This window comes from Scomber scombrus, chromosome 16 (assembly GCF_963691925.1).
Source record: "Scomber scombrus chromosome 16, fScoSco1.1, whole genome shotgun sequence".
In the NCBI taxonomy this organism is placed as follows: Eukaryota; Metazoa; Chordata; class Actinopteri; order Scombriformes; family Scombridae; genus Scomber; species Scomber scombrus.
The window spans coordinates 10,221,446-10,241,772 of NC_084985.1; the positions used below are offsets into that span (position 1 = coordinate 10,221,446).

At 39.5% G+C, this 20,327-nt stretch overlaps 3 protein-coding genes across 6 annotated transcripts; 2 read left to right on the forward strand and 1 right to left on the reverse strand.

The window, feature by feature from the left end:
- Positions 1-244: 244 nt before the first annotated feature.
- Positions 245-6,268, forward strand: naxe (NAD(P)HX epimerase). Of its 3 annotated transcripts, none has more exons than XM_062436243.1 (7): positions 245-364; positions 2,857-3,047; positions 3,132-3,240; positions 3,889-3,999; positions 4,269-4,379; positions 4,637-4,784; positions 5,925-6,268. In XM_062436243.1, the coding sequence occupies exons 2-7, from the start codon at positions 2,875-2,877 to the stop codon at positions 6,122-6,124; spliced, it is 852 nt and encodes a 283-aa protein (XP_062292227.1). In that variant the 5' UTR covers positions 245-364; positions 2,857-2,874; the 3' UTR covers positions 6,125-6,268. The 3 variants fall into 3 exon arrangements, with proteins under 3 accessions (XP_062292227.1, XP_062292225.1, XP_062292226.1); XM_062436241.1 differs by lacking the exon at positions 245-364 and adding an exon at positions 791-939; XM_062436242.1 differs by lacking the exon at positions 245-364 and adding an exon at positions 794-862.
- A 148-nt stretch (positions 6,269-6,416) lies between these two features.
- Positions 6,417-13,512, reverse strand: LOC133996641 (sodium channel subunit beta-1-like). The gene is made up of 6 exons (XM_062436244.1): positions 12,569-13,512; positions 12,299-12,468; positions 11,075-11,312; positions 8,871-9,012; positions 8,176-8,250; positions 6,417-6,956 (listed from the first exon to the last, which is right to left on the reverse strand). Exons 1-5 carry the CDS (start codon positions 12,615-12,617, stop codon positions 8,181-8,183), a joined length of 669 nt encoding a protein of 222 aa, XP_062292228.1. The 5' UTR covers positions 12,618-13,512; the 3' UTR covers positions 6,417-6,956; positions 8,176-8,180.
- A 970-nt stretch (positions 13,513-14,482) lies between these two features.
- zbtb22a (zinc finger and BTB domain containing 22a) lies at positions 14,483-19,284 on the forward strand. Of its 2 annotated transcripts, none has more exons than XM_062436503.1 (4): positions 14,483-14,646; positions 16,149-16,367; positions 16,502-17,273; positions 17,813-19,284. In XM_062436503.1, the coding sequence occupies exons 2-4, from the start codon at positions 16,161-16,163 to the stop codon at positions 18,922-18,924; spliced, it is 2,091 nt and encodes a 696-aa protein (XP_062292487.1). In that variant the 5' UTR covers positions 14,483-14,646; positions 16,149-16,160; the 3' UTR covers positions 18,925-19,284. The 2 variants fall into 2 exon arrangements, with proteins under 2 accessions (XP_062292487.1, XP_062292486.1); XM_062436502.1 differs by having other exon boundaries at positions 17,810-19,282.
- The last annotated feature ends 1,043 nt before the right edge of the window (positions 19,285-20,327 follow it).

The following is a 20,327-nucleotide window of genomic DNA, read 5'->3' on the forward strand; positions in this document are numbered from 1 at the left end:
CATGACCTGCTGTTAGGGGGCGCTATGGAGCCCCCTTGCCACACCCACCCCCAATGATGTTGAAATTGAAACGGCGTCACCAAGTGTGACATTTCACGCGCTGCATGTATAAACATCCGACAATGTATAGAGGAGTTATAAGGAGTTGTTTGTTTATACAAACAAACGACTGCCACGCCCACCTGGTTGACGTAGGTAAAATCTGTCGTAAAGTTTACATCATCAAGGTCTGAGGATGATACAGTTCGAATCTGAAGTCAAAACTGTAGGAAGAGTTTTTTAAAGTACGAGGCCTGAAAATGGGGATAATGGCGGAAAAAATGCACCTGTGATCCAACATGGCCGACTTCCTGTTGGAGTTACGGTATGGGTCCAAGAGGCTTTTTTGTGCGTCTGGTCATGATATATATGAATCCTAAATTTCACTCATGTACGTGTATGTAGAAGGCAGGGCTTCAACTTTTAATGTTCTAGGGGGCGCTGTAGAGTCATCTTGGCACTGAAAAGATGACGGCATAAGAACGTGAACGTGGCAAAAGCAAAAGGTCCCTCACTGACTTGTCAGTGCTCGGGCCCTAATAAGCATATTCAATAACAAACATTATTACCTTCAGAACTGAGCATAGTGTTCCATGTATAAGGTACACTCAAAAATGACCCTTCCTTATTTTATAGCTTCCTTCCAAGATTCAGACCCGGTAGTAGGTGCTGCAGATGTTTGCGAAAGATCTCGCGAGAGTATATTGCAAACCATCGCAAACATTGATCCGCGTACAAGTCTCGCGAGAGTTTTGCACTGTTTACCACCAGCCCACCTAGCTCTTCAGCTACTCTTCAGTTTATTATTGTTCTCTAAATTCAGGTACTATATTGTTTTTTATATATATATAAGGTAACCTGCATGTGGAGCTAACCTCTGGGTACGATCGCTAACATTTGGTGAGTTTTACTGATAAACTTTTGTCACGATATAATTATGGAGCTCATAGCAAACATTAGCTTAACACAGTGTTTAATGTCACATTGTGTCTGAAATTATTAATTTGTATTTGTTGTTTTAGTCCATCGGATTTATTCATAAGCTGCTACTAAACTAACATCTTAAATTAACTTACCTGTCATGTTTAATCAAGGGCTAGCCAGTTAGTTCTGTATTGAATCAAGTACATTTAATTCAGGTGAGTTAGAGCTGGTTGAAACTCACAAATTAAAGACTATGATAACAAATCAATTAAGCATTGGTGTGTTAATAATGGTTATATACAAGGTTGAGAGGGTTACTTTGGAAATGTAATAGGTTACAGATCACTTGTTACCCTATTTAAAATGTAATAAGTAATGTAACTATTTAGATCACTTAAAGTAATGTAACTTATTACATTTGATTACTTTTTGATTACTTTTGTAATTTTCTAACGAATGTTTTCAGCTGTGTACCCATTAAGCACCAAAATCTAAGTTCAGGTATTTTTCATGGACACTGACATGATTTATAAGGGAGATCATTTCTTATAAAGTAAAATTAATTTCTCATTTGGCTTAATTTGTACAGTGATAACATTTAAGCCCATGTGTGCTCCAAGTAGGCCCATATCATGATTTATTTACAAAATACATAAAACCCCATTGTTTTTAAATAATTAAAAACAGCAATATATGTATTCAGTAACATGTTCTCAGACAGGTTGTTTAGCTTTGAAGGGCAGAGTGGATTTATTTAATTGGCAGGCTTGGGGCGCTGCAAATTCAAATGAAACCGATCAAAATCATCAGAACAGCATCAAACAGCTTTAATGAACAGTCTTGACTGGAAATGGTAAAAGAAGGCATTGTGCACATTAAAAACATGCAAAGCAACAATATTATTCAATATATAGTCTAAGCTTTTTACATAAAATATTCAGATGTAACCACCCTTTGCAATCATCAACATTTTCATAAGTAACTGTCATTTAATTACACATTTTTCTCAGTAACTATAACAGATTACAGTTATATTTATTTTGTAATTAAACTACGTAATGCCGTTACATCTTACTAGTTACTCCCCAACACTGGTTATATCATATGTGCACAGTCATTTAACAAGTAGTCAAGTTTACTGTTTGTTGTGTTGAATGTTGTAAATGTCACATTGACTTTAGTAGTTTTCTTTTCATAGTGAAATTAAACAACAGAATTATTAATCAGTATGTCTTGATGATTGCTGAAAGGATAGGCTGATTTATTGATTAGCCCACTGACAGAAAATTAACTTGTCATAAATGTTGATAACTTGATTATTTAACCTTTTCTTTCAAGCAAAAAACAAACAAACAAAAAAAAAAACCCAAAAGGTTGTGGTTTCAACTTCTCAAGCATGAAGAGTTTTTGCTTTTTTCTGTGTCATATCCTTGTAAACTTAAGAATGACTCTGTCTAAAGTGTATATAATAGTTATTTATCACTCAGCCGCAAGTACAAGTTTAGACAGTCAACTCATGTATTGAAATACAAAAGTATACTGAAAAAAAGTCAAATGCAGTTTACTTTGGCATCAAGAATTCGTGTCTCATCACTTTCTGTGAAGCATATTTAGCAGTAGCTGAGAGCAGTGGAAAGATCGATGTCTGCAGGTGGAAGATGGGAGCAGAAAAAAATGCAAGTAAGCAATGAAAAGAGTCATAACAGGAAGGAGGAAGTGACTTCAGTAGTTTTCATGAGTGAGGAAAATGTACATCAGTGCTTGAGTTGCCTGAACTTGCTTGCAGACTTTGTTTCATGTAAAGGTTTCTTGTTTTGGCAGTCATTGATGTGATTCATGTGGGGATTCACTTCTTAAGTTCACTGTAGATCGCTGTGTTCTTTTTTGTGCCAGGACTGCGAATCCATCTGGATGTTGAGTGTGCGGACTCTGTTTGGGATTGGCTTCCTGGTGACCTCACGGGCCGCAGCAGTCCTTGCTCAGACCGGGACATGTCCTCTTTCTGCTGCAGCTAACAACCACAAGAAGGATTGCAACAGTAGCAGAGCAGCATCCACCATGGCCCAGACCATCAAATATCTCGGGTATACTTTGTACACAGAGTCATTAAAGTAATCACTGTTATTATGTGTATAGACTGTTCAGACTGACCTGTAGATGGTTCACAGGCAGGAGGAGGCCCAGCACATCGATGAGGAGCTCTTCAGTGAGTACGGCTTCAGTGTGGACCAGCTAATGGAGTTGGCGGGCTTCAGCTGTGCTACAGCCATCACCAGGGTGAGATATCAATCAGGACTCTTTTAAAAAAGAAAAAAAGAAAATGACTGTTAAAGGGCTCTTTAATTTGAACTGAAATTGACTCTTAAATGGCACATACACACTCAGCGGTGATGAGTTTATGGCAGGAATCTGGAGAGTGTGTGTTGAGTCTGGTTACTCAAACCAATAAATGGTTTTGTCAGTTATCTGATGTACCACTTGGCCACCTCAAAGGGATCAAGTCATGATCAGCCTTCTGCTCACTGTTGCAATAAAGGTTGCATAAAACAGATTGAGAAATGTTTATTTTCCCCAAATTCTCAAGTTTCTATTTTGCTTGAATCACAACCCTGTGCAACCGTTTGGTATTTGTAACTGATTGTCACAGAGACTGTACAAATGATTCCTCCAAAGATTATTTACTATGCACATGCACACATCTGAAAGACTTTTCAGATAAAAGAAAGAAAAAAAGATACCAGGCTTTCCCATTTAGAGGTCACGGATATGTCTAAATCAGATTACCGCTAAAGAGGTGAATAATCAGATTACTCCGTCTTCCAAACTTCCCTCCCTAGAGACTGTTGTAAATAATATCCACATTTCCTCATCAATAATAGTTGAGTTGCCGTGCTGCATTGATATTCTGTCTGTTGTTTCCTGCAGGCGTATCCGCTCAGTTCTCTGGTCAAGCCCAGACCCTCGGTGTTGGTGATCTGTGGTCCAGGTAACAACGGAGGCGATGGCCTGGTCTGTGCCAGACATCTTAAACTGTTTGTGAGTGTTCTACACTTGTGTGACAATACGATACTAAACAGCGCACTGGATTCATGTGCTAATAGATTATTTGGTGAGATAATGGTGAAAGAAGTAGCATCAACAGAAGACAATTAAAGAACAGTAATTGCTAAATGAACCCACAGTATCAGCGGTGAAATCTGGTCTGTGCAAAGTGGAGATTTACTTTGCTTGAATCAATTTGTGAAAGTCATTTATCAAACTAAGACTAATATTTTTTTCTTTGTGTCTCGTGTGTCCTCTTTCAGGGTTATGAGCCCACTATCCTGTACCCGAAGAGGCCAAACAAACCGCTGTTCCAGGGTCTGACCACACAGTGCCAGAAAATGGAGATCCCTTTCCTGACTGAGATGCCTGAGGTTTGTTTCCAGTTATTTACCAGTTAAAAAATGTTTCTGCATATTGTCTTTATTATTCTTTATTTTAATTCAAGCTACAAGTGACACATTTACATTTTCCTAATTTAAAGCTTTCAGTTTAGATTCGATTATATAAAATTATGTCTGTAGGGAAATTGCAAGAGTGAAAAATTCTATTAAAGGCAGATTATTGTTGCGGTGTTGAGTCGATGCTGAAAACGAATTTAAATGTTTGGTTTATGTGGATGTCTTCTCAGGCCAAAATGGTCGACCAGGCCTACAACCTGGTCATAGATGCCATCTTTGGCTTCAGCTTCAAGGGGGCTGTGCGAGAGCCTTTTGGATCAGTCCTTGACGTGCTGAAGAAAACCACAGTCCCCTTAGCCAGCATCGACATCCCCTCAGGTGAGTCCTCACACTTGATGCTTTCCAATGAGAGTAAGATGGATTTGTGAATGAACCTTTAACAAAAGTGCCTTCAATGTTTCTGAAATGTTGTATAAAGAACTCTGTCTGCTCTTTTGTTGCTTTTCTGATTTAAAAAATAAAATGTATCTGTGTTTAAAAGTGCACAAATCTGCTGATAGACAGTTTCCATATGTAAAATATGCAGTTAAAAAAATGCATGAATACTTTCTCTAGAGGTTTGAAAAGTAGATCTAAAGTGCTCTCTACAGAGCAGAGCAATGTACAACGAAATTAACATTGTCAAACAGAGTGAATTCCTTGACAGGTCAATTACTTGGTAAGAACATCAATGATAGTGGCAGTATTTAAGGTGTTCTGAGGAAGCGGTAGTGGTCAAAATAGTATATACACCTTCATTAAAACTGCCTTACACCATTATCAACTGTCGCAAATAAGAAACATAAGTGTTCAACAAAATTGTAGCAAGTATATACATCACTTTAGCAAAATGGATGTGTAATACTATTCAAATTATTTTTTAACAGCACGTGAGCTACATATAATCTACTGGATGAACTTAAATAATATTAGAAAAATATATGATTACAATTCACTGAATACCAGTATGTGCCTAAGTGGCTTTTACAAAGTTTGTGATAGAAGTAAGCAGCAAATTTCAGTCGAAATATCAAAACTAGCTATTATGCAAAATGGCTGTATTTAGAGTGTCATATATGTATTATTTGAATATTAATACTGATTCATTGATGTGTACATGTAAGCAGCATTTTAATGTTGTCAAGGTAGAACTTATTTGAACAATTTCTACTATTATTTAGTTTTATATATATTAATGCATGTTTAATAAACTATTCGTGTTTTAAGTATAAACTATTATGCTGAAAAGAAACTTGTAACTATTGTAATAACATAAGCATAGTTGAGTAAAAAGTACAATGTTTCCCTCTAGAATGTAGTGTAGCAGAAGTGTTCCTCTATTGCTTTGTCAGACCAAACCTTAGGATATCTTGACCAAACTAATCTCTGTATTGTTATGAATTGTATTGTGCACATTCACTCTCCCATTAAAAAAGGTTGTGACATCATGTTTTTTTTGTTGTTTTTGTTTTTTTAAAGGTTGGGACGTGGAGCAGGGTAGCGCAGACGGCCTCCAGCCGGACATGCTCATTTCTCTCACTGCTCCCAAAAAATCTGCCTCCATGTTCAGAGGACGCTACCACTTCCTGGGAGGCCGCTTTGTGCCGCCCGGCCTGGAGAGGAAGTACCAGCTCAACCTGCCTCAGTACCCTGGAACGGACTGTGTGTTACAGCTGTAGGAGATGTCGATTTGTCGAGAGGCCTCAGCGGCTCCAGGAATGATATCGCTTGTAAAAAATCTGGGAATGTGATTGGTTTCCATTCACTGTACAGTTGTAAATCCAATGAGGTGTTATAATAGATCTTTCTCTATGTGAAAGCACTTCTGCTGCACTGAAATAAAAAGAAGAAGCTTGGAAGTAGTCTGCATTGTAACTTCTTCAACATCTTTTTTCAACTCTTTAACACTAAAATATTAATCAGACAAATCCCAAAATGTCTGTGGAGAGTAGACGTGTTATGACCATAAACACCAGACCACTCAATCACGTGAGTTTTCTCAGTTTTTATTAGTACATCTTAAGGTTTCATTGAATGTACTAGGAGTTCAACTGGAAAGACAGTCTATCATAGTCCACCACGTTCTATTTAAAAAAAAAAACCTTAACATACATGTTAGGTGTCTCGTTATTTATACATATATATAGGTGGTGATGGTTTAGTAAAAAGCTTTGTTTGATAATCACCCTCATAGAGTCCAACAGACTCCCATAGTACCACTTGTATTGTATATAAATGTATGACTACAGAATACTGTAAGTAAAGTGTATGCTTTTGACAATGTGGCTCATTAATGCATAAAGGTTTTTCTCAAATAAGTGCAGAACATGCTTTTGCGCGCAGTACACTATATACAATGCTGGTACCATGCTTTCTTTGTACTTCATATTCATTTGTGACTTTTGTTGAGGAAAAGGTAAAATAGAGACTTGAGATGGAGAGGTGTTTTCCCCCAAGTTGTTCTCATGCAGTTCAGAGGGTAGAGGGATGTTTTCAGTCCACGGTGGAAGCCTAGAGATGGAGATAGCATGCATTATTGGTCTTCATTTTGACAGTAGAACTTACGTAAAATATTAAACAGCTAGTCTGTAAGTACATTAGAGTAAGAGCTGGGTATTGTTTATAGCCCTCGACTCAAATATGTGTTTTTCTTCTTGTTCTTTCAGTGGGATGTTTGAGCTTCACTGTGCATAATGATGCAGGTGCAGAGTTTGACACTAGATGGCTGTTTTCCACATGAATCTGCTGAAGGATAAAAGTTTCTCTGTTCTGACCTTAAATTTGAGTTTAAGGCATGTATCTACGAGCAGGATTTGTAACATCACAACTAGTTTGGAGCCAATTGGGGTCTGGTATACAGCTTACACACATTGATGTGGATACTTAAAGCCTCCATTGCATAAACACTGACAAATGTGTTTCAATGAGGGAGAAGGAATATTTGTCACTTTAAAGATTTTAATGAGATAATTTACCTCTTTTGAGGAAAAACCACATCAGACACAATTATTATTCCAAGAATTTTTATATATCTTAAAACATGTCTGGAGGGGACCTTTAAACATTTTCGATACTAGTGCAGATATGATACCTCAGTTTAGATACCAAACTTACTTTTTCCAATATCTTACTTTAGAGAATACACTGTAAAAAATACTTTTCTACAAAACTTTTTTCGCCTTTTTACAAAAGAAGCCAAAGTTCTCAAATTTTAAAACTGGTTTAGACAGAAGCAGCCATTCAAGGACTTTGCCCAAATAGTTTAAAGGGGACGTATATGCACATTTCTGGCTCGACATTTATATTTTGCAGCTTTACTGGCATATATTTGCATAAGTCACAGTTACACACAAATAAACTCCTTATTCATCTTATACTGGCTCTTTATTCAGCCCCTCAATCCAGCCTCTGTCTGAAACAGGCTGCTTCAGCTCCTCTCTTCATTATGACACACAAAGCATGTTATGTGCCTTTTACAATTGGCAAAATTATGATCTAAATCAGGAAATGCCAACTTTCAGTACAGTACAGCTGTTAGAAACTGATATGCAGTCGTGGTTTAAACTGGTCAACAAAAGACTCAGTGTGAAATCTTACAAAGGGACATTTAAGTTCTTTAGCGTTTCAGTTTCAAATGATGTATAAGGTTTTGATATACTAAAGTTACATATCTAATTATGGAATGATGCTGCAGACATTAATGTAATTTCACGGCAAGATCACAACATACCTTTGCTATTCTCCAACTTGAACCCCTGCACAGTTATCTTTACTTTCCGATGCGATTGCTAAATATTCAGCATTTCTGGAAGAAAAACAGGAAAAAACCTTTTAGTGGTTATGAAAAATACAAGCATTTTTACTTAAGGACAGTGACATGGGTAAAAAAAATGCAAAAACAAAAAACACAACTATGGTTGAATGACAAGTCTTTGTTCCTTTTTTGACTTACAGGAGGGAGGTTTTGGTTTTGGTTTTGACTAAGGAGGAGGATGACAAGATGGGACGGACAAGACGAAAACACGACAAGGAGACAGAGGGAGCGTGAGGAGTTAGACAAAGAGACACAAGTGAAAACACACAAACACGATGAAAACAGCGATAATCTTAAAAACATGTGGGTGAGAAGACAGGTACTGGGGGAGAGATACATGAACCAAAGGAAGGGCAAACATTTAAAGTAATGAACACATTAGAGTGGCTATATTGGGAGTCGTAGCTTTTTTTTCTTCTTACATGCAAAGTAATTCAGATGTGTGTTTCAAGCTTTACAACACGCATCCTTTTCTAATGGGTTTGGTGCTATTGATTAAAAACCTTGTAACCCCAAACTGTTTAGAGGTTGCAAACAGAGTTTTTTCGTGAATTACAAGGTTTTCACATCTCATGAGCATAATGTGCATATATGTAAGAGAATGTATTTACGCGGCTTCCCGTAGTGCTTCTTCTCCGGCCGCTGATATTTTTCTGTAGCAGTAAATCATCTCTATGAGGAGCCAGACCTGCAGGCCGATGATGGACACGTACATCATGACTTCAGACACGATGGAGGCTGTACCTCTGGTGGCTGCGCAAAGGGAGGCAGGAAATCAAGTAATCAGACAAAACACCAAAGAAGCAACCTGACAAGGCTCTAACTAAGCAGAAACACCCTCACAGAATCTAAAAATCCGGGTGAATCTAAAGACAGCGTGCAACTGCCGACACAATCAACTGCACAAACTTATTCCTGATTTCTCATTATCAAGGAGAGTCTTCTGCAGGCTAACTGTGAGTCACAATCATCTGAAATTGTTGTTTTTTATTCAAGAGGGACACAAAAGTTTGCTACCTCGAAATCCATGACTCACTTCAAAATAACTACTGGCTGTATCCTTCGTTTGGATTTCACCTGCCAGCAATTCTTTAAATAGTTTTGTGATGTGATGGTAGTGATATTGCAAAGCTGGTAGTGTGGAGGCAAAGTGGACAATAAAACCCCCGGACAGTGTGTCTGCAGTGGTGCTGACTAGCCATTCAATAATACTCCTCTCAGTAAGTGCAGGCACTGGATAATAGAGGGAACTTAAACGTTTTAGCTCAGTCTTGCTACTTCTCAAACTTTAATTTGCTCTGACACATACCTTTACTATACTTTCTGTATGTGGGTTTTATGGCAGGTTTAAAATCACAGTATGCCTTAAGTTAAAAGGTACTTTCACTTTGTTCCAACATAAACGCATTTATCATAGTCATACCACATAAAATAGCACAATTAAAGAGGAACTTGCATCCATTTTACAGCATATTATGAATGTTTTGAGGACGGTATGCATTTATAAGAAATTCTTACACACAACTGTTTTATAAATTAATCATTTTGTCTATACAATGTCCTACAAGTCCTCTAAATTAAAAAAACATTTAGGTCCTTTGAACATTTTCAGTATGACCCATTGGAACGTAATTTGTCGCTTTCCAAAACAGTTACAAATCACTGTTACAAAATCATTATGTTTATGATGTGGCATCACTAGGTTTAGGCACAGAAATCACTTGGTTAGGGTTAGGGAAAGATCCTTAAAATTAGGCAACCTTTGTCGCCATGGTGACAGTAAACACTATGTTACGTTTTTTTTATTTTTATGTAATGACAGGAAGTGAACAGTGGTCTCTTGCAGATAAGTTCACTTTTTGCCATCTAACTATATAGCCATCCACCCAACCATTGTGCTTCTAATAAAGTCACCTTATGGACGTCATCTGAACTTTTCCAGGTCATAATTACTATGGGCACTAGATGGCATGTGTCACTCAAACGTAACTATAGGTGGTTTTTTTCGTACAGTACAGGCTCAAAATGCATGTTCTTATTTCTTGGAGCCCAAGTTGATGTCTTCAAATGTCTTGTTTTGATGGATCAAAGGTCCAAAACCCGAAGAGATAAAGATATTAAGTTTACTATCATGTATGACTAATAAAAGCATTAATCCTTCCCATTTGATTGGTTATCAAAAAAGTTGCTGATTCATTATTGTTGATCGGCTAATTGAAAAATCGTTGGACCTCAAGCGTTCCATGTTTACCTTATTTATTTAAACTCTCCACAACCTTCAGAAATTTGATAGCAGCCAACAAAACATGTGGAATTGAAGGACCTGAAACAACCTTAAAAAACCTCAGAACAAACTCTGTTCCGGAAAGACTCAACTACTAACACCAATGTTAAGAAGTCAGAGATTTGTCAGCCGCAGATTTTACCAACAGAAACCACAAACTTGTCTCACGTGTGTATTCTTATCGTAAAGAGACAGAATCGTCCTGTGAGGCGAATGTTTTTTATGAAGCAAAGGGGAAACATTAAATGTTATGTATTTCTGTCATAATACCGTACTGTGAAAATATTGCCCTTATTTACATTACATTATCTATCCATTTCAAGCACATCCATTAAATGCTTTCTAAGACCTTGATCAACAGAAAATCTCATGATCTCACCTTGTAAATTCAACACTTAATTCATTAACTTCTGCAACTTATTTGACCCATCCAGGACATATTCTTGAATCCTACTACTGGTAATTCAATCTGTGCTCAAATCACACACAAAATGCTGAGTTGTAGAGCAGTGAAGTTGATTTTCATCCTACCTTTAGCCACCACATTGAGGTTGACCACCTTACTGATGAGAGTGTTGTATTCATAGTTTTCGTAGAAGAGGATGCGGTTGAAGAAGCAGCGGTAGGTGCCTGTATCATTGAAGGTGACGTTGAGCAGGTATATGGATCCATCTTGGATGTCGTTGCTCCTTTTACTTCCGTTCCAGTCCACACGGTCCATAAACTGATCGTTTTCAATGATGGGACCGTTCTCGTTGTAGGTGTAGATCTGGTGGCAGAGTAACGTTGAGGTTATTTAATAGGCTGATAATGATGAAAACGTGATACTTTTGCACATATACTGTATAATTGCACCGATTTTTGCACATGCACAAATCATGTACTGTCAATGGCCTCAGTATTGTAACTTCTTTCATTTCTTACTTTGTCTTTATTATTTTAAATACTTTTAAAATGGCGTTGTTTCCTGTGCTACTGTAACGTGAATTTCATGAATAAAGATTTATCTTAAATCTCAGATTTTGGATTAAACTAGATTAATTCTGTGTCAGGGGTGGAGACTGATTGGATTGGGAGGGGATGAGGATTCGTGGTAGCAAAAGCAGATTATCCTATGAACTTCCAAAGCATGCATATGCACATAGATAACGCATATACAGTATGAGTGTATACATGGGAAATTGCATGTTCTTAATGCTGTGTAAAAGGTAATTAAGAACAAGTTTAACCTGAAATTTTTCACAATAATCTAGATCACCCAATCCTCATACTTGTTTTTTTTCTTTTTAATCAAATAGGTATCTTGTTTTCAAATGAAAGGCTATGCTGAACTAAATATGCAGTTACATTATCACAGTATGCACTCTGATGACAAACAGAGTACATGCTGCTCAAGGTCAACACAGCTGTGTCATCTGTGGGGCTTTAATTGAGATCTAACGATTGATTCCATCTGAACATTTCAAAACTGAGCGCTATCATGTGACTGTAAGCATACGTATGAGGGAATATGGGGGTGTGAGTGAGAGAGACACAGGAAAGAAGAGGAGAGCTTGGGTGTGGGCTGTTTATGCACACATATACTAATAGGTTGTGTCTTGAGGAATGGACCACAGTAAATGTGTTTTGCTATAGGTAGAAGTTTTTAAGGATGCTTGCACAAATGAAACTCAGTATGAAACCCTCCTGCACACACCACAGTGTGCTGTGTCAGTCCCTGAAAATATACTTAAGCAATGGCGGATGTGCACTCACTTGAAAGAAGTCAGACTCTCCTTTGGGCTGGAAGTACCATTCGACGGTGGCAGCACCCTTCACTTCACTCCTCCTCTTGCAGGAGATGCAGCCTAGTTTGAAGCCCATGCCCGCCACTGCCTCAGTGTCAGAGTCCACCTCTGCACAGGCCCCACGACAATGGTACCCAGCTGACAAACACACAGCAATCACAATTCAGGATGTTCAGCTGTGGGTTAACAGGATTTAGCGACAAAATAATAACGACTGCAAAGATTTAGCTGTACTCACCAAACTGGGTGCTGAAAATGGTAAAGAGTAGTAGGCAAATTGCTGCCATGTCACCGGATATTAGAGTAGCTTTTTATTGGACGAGGGGCCTCAAAAAGTACACCAGCTCTCCTAGTATGGAGTGCCAAAATATTTTTTATGACCCTTGTGACACTCATAAACTCAGCACCTCCAAGTTTTTTCTAATAATTGAGCAAACAACTACAAAGGTTTTTGTTTTTTGATCTTGAGTAGCCTTTATGTGTAGATTTTAAAAGCTGTACATCTGTAAAGTGCAGGCTAATATCACGGGTAATGTGTCAGGCAGCTAGCAGATAAACATGCATTGTAAAGTGCAAAATGTATCTATCTACAGGCCTCCCTTACACTACTAAATGTGTATATGATGTCAATGCTATGGAACCACTGTGTCTCAGTTCTTTGGCTCAAGCCGACAACAGTTCCCTGTTGTTACAGCATTTATTGCCACAGATTATTGCTGCTTTGAGACAAACCATCTAATTTAGGCTATCTCTACTGAACTAATGCATTCAAGAGATGGGCTTCCTGCTTTTAAATATCAAGTAGCATATCAAACTATCCAGATATGTGATGACTCACAGTGATCCCCAGATCTTCACCCTGAGATTTGATTATCTTTTTCCCCTGAGGTCCTAATGTGCGATGCACTGAGCAATCATTAGATCTGTCTGGGGCCACATGCTCAAGTCACGTCAATTGTATTTGTATAGACCAGTATCTAGTAAAGTAGAGACAGCACAGGTACACAAAGGTAGTGATACGTTTTCAAATGTGTTTATATAATGTGCAACATGCCAGCTACTGACTGAACGTCTATATTACACAAATGCCGATGCATATATCATTAATTTGCATGCTGTATAATAAGAATTAAATGGCTACCTCTATCAGGCTACACGCTACCGATATTTGATGCAGACCAATTTAATGGCCTAAAGATATTTATCCTTAATCGGATCACTAAAAATCAAGCCTACTGTCCTGAATCAGAGGCCTCCTCTCCTCCTCGAGCTGAGTCGTCTCCTCGGGAAAAAAATAAATAACTAAAAAAATGTGCTGTCCTCTCCTGCGATGACAGCTGATTGTAGAAAGACTTCACCTATCTAATGACCCCGTGCTCGCAGAAGAGATGCTTCGGTCGTGATGGCATTGCAGATAAAGCTGCCTGAGCGCACAAGGGCACATTAAAAAATAAAAAATAAAAAACACATATAAGCACTTCCTGTGCTCAGTTAGCGGTGATTTTTCCTGCGCCACAGCGGTGGCTCTGTCGCCTGGGTTAGGAAAATGCTGCAGAAGCAATGCGGTAAAAACTGCGTGTGTGTGTGAGAGTGAGAGACAGCGAGAAAGAGAGAGAGAGTGAGAGAGAGAGAGAGAGAGAGAGAGAGAGAGAGAGAGAGAGAGAGAGAGAGAGAGAGAGAGAGAGAGAGAGAGAGAGAGACAGACAGAAAGACAGAGAGGGAGACTGAGCTGATGCTTTATGTGACTGTTTCAGTGTCTGACCTCGTTTTCAATCCTGACAGCACAATTGATGCAAAAAGATGGAGAAGGAGAGAAAAAAAACAGGGGCAGGTGTGACAAAGCTTTGCAATGAAATTAGAGTGAACTGGCCCTTTAACAGGATTCACACAGGAGGTGGGGGAAGTGGGGGTGTCAATGTTATTCACGAGACGCTACATCAGTCAATAACTCTTCATAAATCCTCATCCCGCTGTATATATATTCAGCTTTTTACGGTGTTAGTGAGACTTCCCCTGCTGTGCCCCGTGTGATGACATTTCACAACAATTCAACACTCCCCCCCCCTCCCCTCTCCGTGTGTGTGTGTGTGTGTGTGTGTTGAGCGAGGATGCTGATGCTGTTTTCTCCACCAGCCTGCAGGGCATGCTGCAGTCAGCCTGTGCTAAAAGCTTGTTTATTTTTTATTTATTTATATTTTCACATAAGACAAAAGAGAGATGGCACTTCACACGCGACACTCACGTATAATCACGCGCTTCAAATAGCACGGCGGTGTCACGTGTTCAAGTAAAAAAGCTGGACGACACAACAAAAAGGTAAAGTAACTGAGCTAAATGCTACAAGCTAATGATTGTGAGCTACAGGCTAACACAGGAAGGGCCATGATTATGTATATTATATGTGCATTAATGTGAACTAGCAGTGACACTGAAACGTGACAGCGTGTCTGGTTGATGCAGGCACGTTTCATGCAGATAATAAGGTAGAATCAGTGATAATAGCGCAGCGACGAGCTTTGTTTACTAACTTTGAGTATGGTACATTACAGCGCTAACTATAGCAAGCTGCATGTGGTACAGACTAGCAGGTGGAAACTGTCAAACCTCAACAGTTTGCACATACTTATAATTATTAAATATCGACAGTCTATCTACTTTAAATGTATCTTACACTATAGAGCTCTTAACCACAAGTCAATTAACCGATTAGTCTAATGAATAGTATCTAATAGTAGTGGAGAGTATCGTTGGTACCTTTACTGAAGTACTGTGCTACAATTTTGAGGTACTTTTACTTTACTGGAGTATTTCCATTTGATGCTAATTTATATTTACACTCCACTACATTTATTTTACAGCTTTAGTTAATTTTCAGATGAATATTTGATACAGTGGATAATATAACACGCTTTTAAAATATAACACATTGTTAAAGATGAAACCAGTGGTTTCCAACTTTGTTTTGTTTTGACGTCTTACAAAAAGCAGTGTTTAGTCAGGGTCACATTTCAGATGTCTATGAGTTGTTAACAGCTCCTCCAAATAGGGAATTTCCCCTCTAAACTTCTCACATGGTTTCATTTTAATAAATGTTCAAATGACCTAATTTTAAATAAAAAAATCTAAGATTAGATGAAAAAGTCCAAAAACTAAAAACAGATTTGTGTATCAGAGCTTTTATTTTTCTTCTTTCCTCTCCCATTAATCATCTCACTACACCTCAGATTCATCTGGTGACCCTTTGAAGGGCCCCACCCCTAGGTTGGGAACCACTGGACTAAACTAGCTAACTGTATATAAAGTAGTGTAAAGTAGCTCCACCTCCAGAAGCTACAACAGTAACATGCTGCTCTAACACTGATGCTTCACTATTAATAATCTAATGATGTCATATATAATAATACATCAGTGAGATATATTATTATATATTATCAGTGAATATGGTTTCAGATGAACTTTCTGTTGATCAGCTAATGTATTAATTGTCTGTATTAATTGTTCCAGTTCTAAGTGGTGAAAAAATATATTCAGGTATGTAAATAGAGGAACATTAGGCCTAAAATGTTCTATATTTTAAATGAATTTAGGAAGGTTTTAGGAGAATTAGTTTATCCTAATTTAAATATCATGTCACTGTTTTGACAACGATATTGATATGTTCCCCTTCTTGTATATTTCTTTGTTCATTAAAAGCCAATCAACCATTGTCATCACATACTAGATATAAATGTCAAGTCCTTCAAACTAATCTACCCTACTTTTTCAACAAAACTAAAATGTTTGATTTTGCACTTATTAATAATTGAACTTCTCTCTAGTTTTGTGTGACCATGGATCCGACCTGCAGTGCTTCTGTGACTCCAGCTGGTTTGACTATCCAGGTTTGTTTTCCTGCTGCACGTGCTGCCGTTTTGGACAACCTGAACCAGCAGCGGGAGGAGGGTAGGCTGTGTGACCTCTCCATCCAGGTGCAGGGTCAAGTGTTCAGAGCCCATCGCTGTGTGCTCGCTGCATCCTCTCCTTACTTCCATGACCAGGTAAGCCATCAGCTATCAGTGTGCTGTATAAATTCATTCACTTACTATGTGGTATTGTTGTTTTGACCACTTCAGCCTCCCTGTATTCCCATCCAGATGTTCAAAACTTAATCTTTGTTCCCATCTGTCAACAGGTGTTACTGAAGAATGTTACAACTGTTTCCCTACCCTCAGTTATGGACCCGGTGGCGTTTGAAAGTGTCCTGAGCTCTGCCTACACAGGCCAGCTGAGCATTGTGCATGATGACATTGTCAACTATGTCACTGTGGCCAGTTTCCTCCAGATGTGGCACATTGTGGATAAATGCACCGAGATCCTGAAGAGATCCCGGCCCTCAGTAGAAGTCGCCCCAGGGGAGGCCGCTGCAGCTCATCCTGGCACCGCATCTCGACAGCAGTCCCCGAGTAGCACTGACTGCTTATATCTAGAAAGAGAGGGAAGAAAGAAAGAAAGGAAGCCTGACGCTTTGCCGCCCTTAGCTACATGGAGACGTCCTCAGCAGTTTCCTAGATGGGGGCGTCCACGTCCCTCATCAGCACAGCACTTAGCGGACTCTAAACTAGATGCTCTTACTGCCTATGCGGAGAGTGATTACACCAGTTGTGAAGAGGCATGGGTATCAAGCCATGCCAAAACCAGCCACTTTGGTCATGATGGACCTGGCCACAATAGCCGGCACCATGGGGGGTTCCCTAGTGGTGAGGCATTAAAGCAGAAAGTCAGGTTTCAACAGCGGGGAGCGCCGCTGAGCATTGATAGACTACTTGATAAGAATAGAGATAATGGGGAAAGTGATGAGACACTGGAGAAGAGGAAGAACGAGAAAAGAGAGATTGAGGCAGATGAAGGCGTAGGAGAAGAGGCGGAGGACAAGAAGCAAGGCTTTGCACAAGTTGGACACTGTGGTAAGATATGCATCACTTTATTTTAAACACATATAACGTCTTTGTCACTATATGGCATCAAATTCTACTTTTATTCATCTTTAATTCAGAATTGTGGCATCTCTTCACTTAATCTAATGTTTGTTTGTATGCATTTATGACAAAATACGCATAGGCACCTTCAGTTCAGTAGCACCAAAAACTTTTTAGATTAGACACAAAACTTATTTTGTGAGTCTGGTCCACCTATGCTGGATCTCATTTTACTGAATTTCCTCAAATTAAAAACAATAGTCAACTAGAAGCTGGGTCTCTGTGGTTGGGGGCATGCTCAACACAAACAAATAGAGGTCTGCCCCAAAAAACAGGTAGGGGACAAAACAAGGGTAGATAAACTCCTGGTGCCTGTTATATATATATATGTATATATATTATATATATAACATGTATTCTAGTTAAGTAGTAGTTACCTGTATGTAACTCCAGTTCTATGACTTCATGCATAGCTCTCCAGCTGACTTGCTATCTACATGTGATTTTGTTTTACATTTCTCCAGCAGCCTTCCACCCACTTTCAAATGAGAATGAGGAAGCCCGACATGCCATGGGGAAGGTGAGCGTGGAGGATATAAAGGAAAAGGTGCACATAGGTTTGGCAGGAGGTGTTCCCTCCTCTGACCTACCCAACGTTCATGGGTGCCAAAAAAGTGAGGGAGTTCTGGGTCCGTCCTGCTCGGTTTCAGCGCGGCTGCAGTGGCAGACGGGTCCCTGGTCTCAACAAGAGCCGAGGCCTCAGGAGGGTGAGGCTGCCAGCTGCAGTAAAGACGAGGATGAAGATGAGGAGGAAGAGGATGTGGACTTTGAATGTTTTACAGAAGGTACTAGAGACACATATGATGAAATTGAAGATGGCACAGGACAGGTTTCCCAGAGACCTTTAGTGCCTGTGTCTCCTGACTTCACCATGGCAGGCTCAGAGGTGAACTGGCCCTCCACCAGTGTGGAACAGGGAGGCTCATTGACTCCCACCTCCAACCGCCATTTGTCCCCCTCTTCTGCTGCATTCCCACCACCCCCTTCACCCCCAACCCCATCATCATCATCCTCCGTCTCCCTTGCTGGAGCCCCGTACACAGGCAAGGTCCACTTCTGCCACTGCGGCAAAGCCTACACCCTGAAGAGTATGCGTGACCGACACGTGAAGATGCAGCACCTGAATCTACGGCCTTTTGGTTGCCCCGTTTGCACAAAGTCCTTCAAGATGAAGCACCATCTAACCAAGCACCTTAAGACACATGGAGGGCTGCGGCCCTATGAGTGCGGCTTGTGTGGAAAGAAAGTCATTTGGAGAGACAGCTTCCTGAGGCATCAGGCCAAATGTGAGAGACTTGCTTCCAGCTCCTCGGCAAACAGCAACCAAACGAGCACAGCAGCAGCAGATATCGATGACAATTACAATTATGGATTTGATGAAGGGGAGGCTTTTCTTGCAATGGGAGGACAAGTGAAAGTTGAGGAGGTGTACTTTCCTGGAGAGATGGCGGATGGGATGGTTGGGCTGCTGGGGAGTGTGTCTGGGATTGTGGACGAGTTAAGAACTCAGTCACAAAATTTGGACACTGGTATTCATGTGTTAAAAGAGGAGGCAAGTGAGAGCTTTAGCCGAAATTGAACAGAAATGTGAAACTACAGGCTTGGACAATGAATCACATGATGACTTTAAAAAGTCTACGGACACAAATCATTGAAGCCTTCTTTGAACAGCTACTTTTATTTTATCCTTTATATGTGCACTCTTTTCATGTTGTGTATTTTGGAAAACAAAACAACAATCATGCTTCATCGAAGTTGTGCAGTATCATGTCGGCTCAGTTCTTGTTTAGTAATGCTGTAAGCTGTACATCCGTATCGATCAGTGCTGTGAATGTAATTCTTGAGCCTGAATAAAGTTGATTTGCATTTTGCACACAAATTATATATTTTCCACTGGACTGCAGTATAGGATCAAATACATGGTTATAGAACATGTTCTCCAGAGGAATACAGAGGGACATTCTAAAAAAAGTTGCAAACCATTCTAGAACAACAAATTGTGACCTATTCCAGAACAATGAAGCTCACTGTGGTGACTCATTCTAGAACCATTGAGGCTCGTTCCGGAACATCGAGGGTCATTCTCGGGTTGTTTGGCTCATACCAGAACACTTTTAGAGCAGTTCCTTTGCAGCACAATGGTGGTGCACCAGAGGTCTCTCTTGCTCAACATTGCAGCAGCCCTTTCCAGGCACTGAATTATGCAAAAGGTATTTAGTGTGGTTGAAGAAAGCGTCTTCCATTTGTGAAATGGACCCAGAGAGTCTGAGAGCTGGCAGCTAATGCATGTGACTGTGAGTTAATGTATTTAGGTGTACTCAGAGGTGGACAGCCTATAGTGATTTCCATTTCAGTGGTAAACAAAAAGGGTGTGACAGTCAAAGAGCAAGCCTACAAAAAGGTGCAATATGGGTCAAGTATTGTTATATATGGCACTGTGCAGTATATTTAAAGAGTTAAATGGAATAAGGTACTGATGCGGATTAAGAAAATGCTTAAATTATATTTGTATCTGGAGTATGAGAGAAATGTCCTTACTGAGGTTTTAACCCTGTAATATTTTCCACTGGACATTTTTGTGGTTGGAACGAGTGTAAAGACAAACCATAATGCATGGCACAATGCACATTTAGCCTTTTATGTGAATGGTAAAGTGTGTCAAGCACAGGGAAATTGCCTTAGACTTTCCTCTTGTGTGATGCTGACTTTATTCCACTGAGCCAATTATTGCACACAGGAGAGGCGCAGCTCTGTTCTAATTGTGGTTTTTAGGTGCGGTTGTCCTTGAAAACTTCTATCAGCATTGTTTCTAATGATGAGAAACCGTTTTCCAACTTCTGAGTATTGACAAGGGAATCTAATGAGGATGACTCATTCTTGTTTGTTTTTCAATTACACTGAAAAGAGCAATTTCATATCGGGATTCACAGATGATTGGTCTCTGGAGGATCCTTCAAGAGTGTGTGGGAGTCTTTTTAGTGA

What these genes read in the sequence shown, in the direction of transcription:
- naxe (XM_062436243.1), top strand. Translation starts at nt 2,875, where the DNA reads ATGTTGAGTGTGCGGACTCTGTTTGGGATTGGCTTCCTGGTGACCTCA. An exon ending in GTGCTACAGCCATCACCAGG is followed by an intron (nt 3,241 to 3,888) that starts GTGAGATATCAA and finishes TGTTTCCTGCAG; the next exon opens with GCGTATCCGCTCAGTTCTCT. An exon ending in CAGCATCGACATCCCCTCAG is followed by an intron (nt 4,785 to 5,924) that starts GTGAGTCCTCAC and finishes GTTTTTTTAAAG; the next exon opens with GTTGGGACGTGGAGCAGGGT.
- zbtb22a (XM_062436502.1), top strand. Translation starts at nt 16,161, where the DNA reads ATGGATCCGACCTGCAGTGCTTCTGTGACTCCAGCTGGTTTGACTATC. An exon ending in CTCCTTACTTCCATGACCAG is followed by an intron (nt 16,368 to 16,501) that starts GTAAGCCATCAG and finishes ATCTGTCAACAG; the next exon opens with GTGTTACTGAAGAATGTTAC. An exon ending in TGCACAAGTTGGACACTGTG is followed by an intron (nt 17,274 to 17,809) that starts GTAAGATATGCA and finishes ACATTTCTCCAG; the next exon opens with CAGCCTTCCACCCACTTTCA.
- LOC133996641 (XM_062436244.1), bottom strand. Translation starts at nt 12,617, where the DNA reads ATGGCAGCAATTTGCCTACTACTCTTTACCATTTTCAGCACCCAGTTT. An exon ending in CATTTTCAGCACCCAGTTTG is followed by an intron (nt 12,469 to 12,568) that starts GTGAGTACAGCT and finishes TGTGTTTGTCAG; the next exon opens with CTGGGTACCATTGTCGTGGG. An exon ending in CCTCAATGTGGTGGCTAAAG is followed by an intron (nt 9,013 to 11,074) that starts GTAGGATGAAAA and finishes CCCTTTGCGCAG; the next exon opens with CCACCAGAGGTACAGCCTCC.